The following is a 1128-nucleotide window of genomic DNA, read 5'->3' as shown; positions in this document are numbered from 1 at the left end:
GGGAAAGAGGAGATGGCCACGGAGGAGGCAGGTTTGTGAGGATGAGGGGAGGATGATCCATCCAAGAGCATGTTTACATACAGCCTCATATAATTCCCACATGTTATTTTATTATTGATTTATAAGTGAGGAAAATGCGGCTCAAATAGGCTAATCTGCTAGTTAGTCCCAGAGCTGGAACTTGAACTTGTGTCTCTCACTCTTCCAAACCAGGGTGCTTTCCAGTGCAACAGGGCTCTTCAGCTTGTATAGGAGTCGTTGTATTTCCCAGAGAGCCAAATAATGCTAGGTTCACTCAGTAGACACCCAATAAATTGTTGCTGTCTGGACAACAGACAGGAAAAGAAAAAAAAGAAAGAAAACCTTGAAGAGCTTCAGGACAACGAGGAGATGGGGCGGCACTGGATCTCTTTTGTTTCAGGCAAAAGCTTCTGACCCTGGGGCTACAGACGGGAAAGGAAAGTGAAGAAGAGGGGGAAAAAAACTACAATTCCCAAAAGACCATAAAGCGTCCACCTTACGCATGCGTAGACCCCGCCCTAATTCTGTGGCTTCCCAGCAGCTCTTTTCGCGCATGCGCTCTTCGATCAGTCTTCTTCCAGCCCCTCGTTTTCCCCGGCCGGAGTTGGTACCTGGACGTGCTGCGACCTTCATCTCCGGTTGCGATGTTGCCCTTCTCTTTGCTCTGGGCGACTCGGGTAAGAATGGGGCTCCGGAGGCTGGGTGACTAGTAGGAAGTAAGCTCCCCTCCTATCCTAGTTAACTATTCACAAACTTGGGTTCTCTTGGCGTTTAAACGCACGTGGTCTGGGTCCTCCGGGAGGGGAGAGCGGGAGGGGAGAGAGAATGTGCAACTAGGGGGTCCCTGAGACCCCCGGCGCACGCGGGGTGATTGGGGCCCCTCTCCATTCCGGTAACCAGATGCCCCAAGGCCTTGTGACCGCCCATTTGACGTGGCATTAGGGAAGAGAACTGTGGACCCTGTGCTGGCCAGCGAGCGGGGTTCCTGGCCTGGCCTGGACCGGCGAGCTAAGTCTTTCCTGCGAGCTCTGAGCTATGCAAATGATGCAGCTGGTCACCCTTGCTTGTATCAGGGGTCCCGCGGCTCTGTGGGCTGGAAGGAGGTGG

At 53.1% G+C, this 1128-nt stretch overlaps 1 protein-coding gene across 3 annotated transcripts in view; it reads left to right on the top strand.

Moving 5' to 3' along the window:
• Positions 1 to 665: 665 nt before the first annotated feature.
• The window catches only part of SHMT2 (serine hydroxymethyltransferase 2), a 4692-nt gene continuing 4229 nt past the window's right edge, over positions 666 to 1128 (top strand). For all 3 annotated transcript variants that reach the window (XM_007467684.1, XM_007467683.1, XM_007467682.1), the window contains exon 1: positions 666 to 698. In XM_007467684.1, coding sequence (XP_007467746.1) covers positions 666 to 698 — 33 coding nt within the window. The remainder of the gene's footprint in view (positions 699 to 1128) is intronic.

This window comes from Lipotes vexillifer, unplaced genomic scaffold (assembly GCF_000442215.2).
Source record: "Lipotes vexillifer unplaced genomic scaffold, Lipotes_vexillifer_v1.1 scaffold387, whole genome shotgun sequence".
In the NCBI taxonomy this organism is placed as follows: Eukaryota; Metazoa; Chordata; class Mammalia; order Artiodactyla; family Lipotidae; genus Lipotes; species Lipotes vexillifer.
This window is presented reverse-complemented; position numbering and strand designations above follow the sequence as displayed.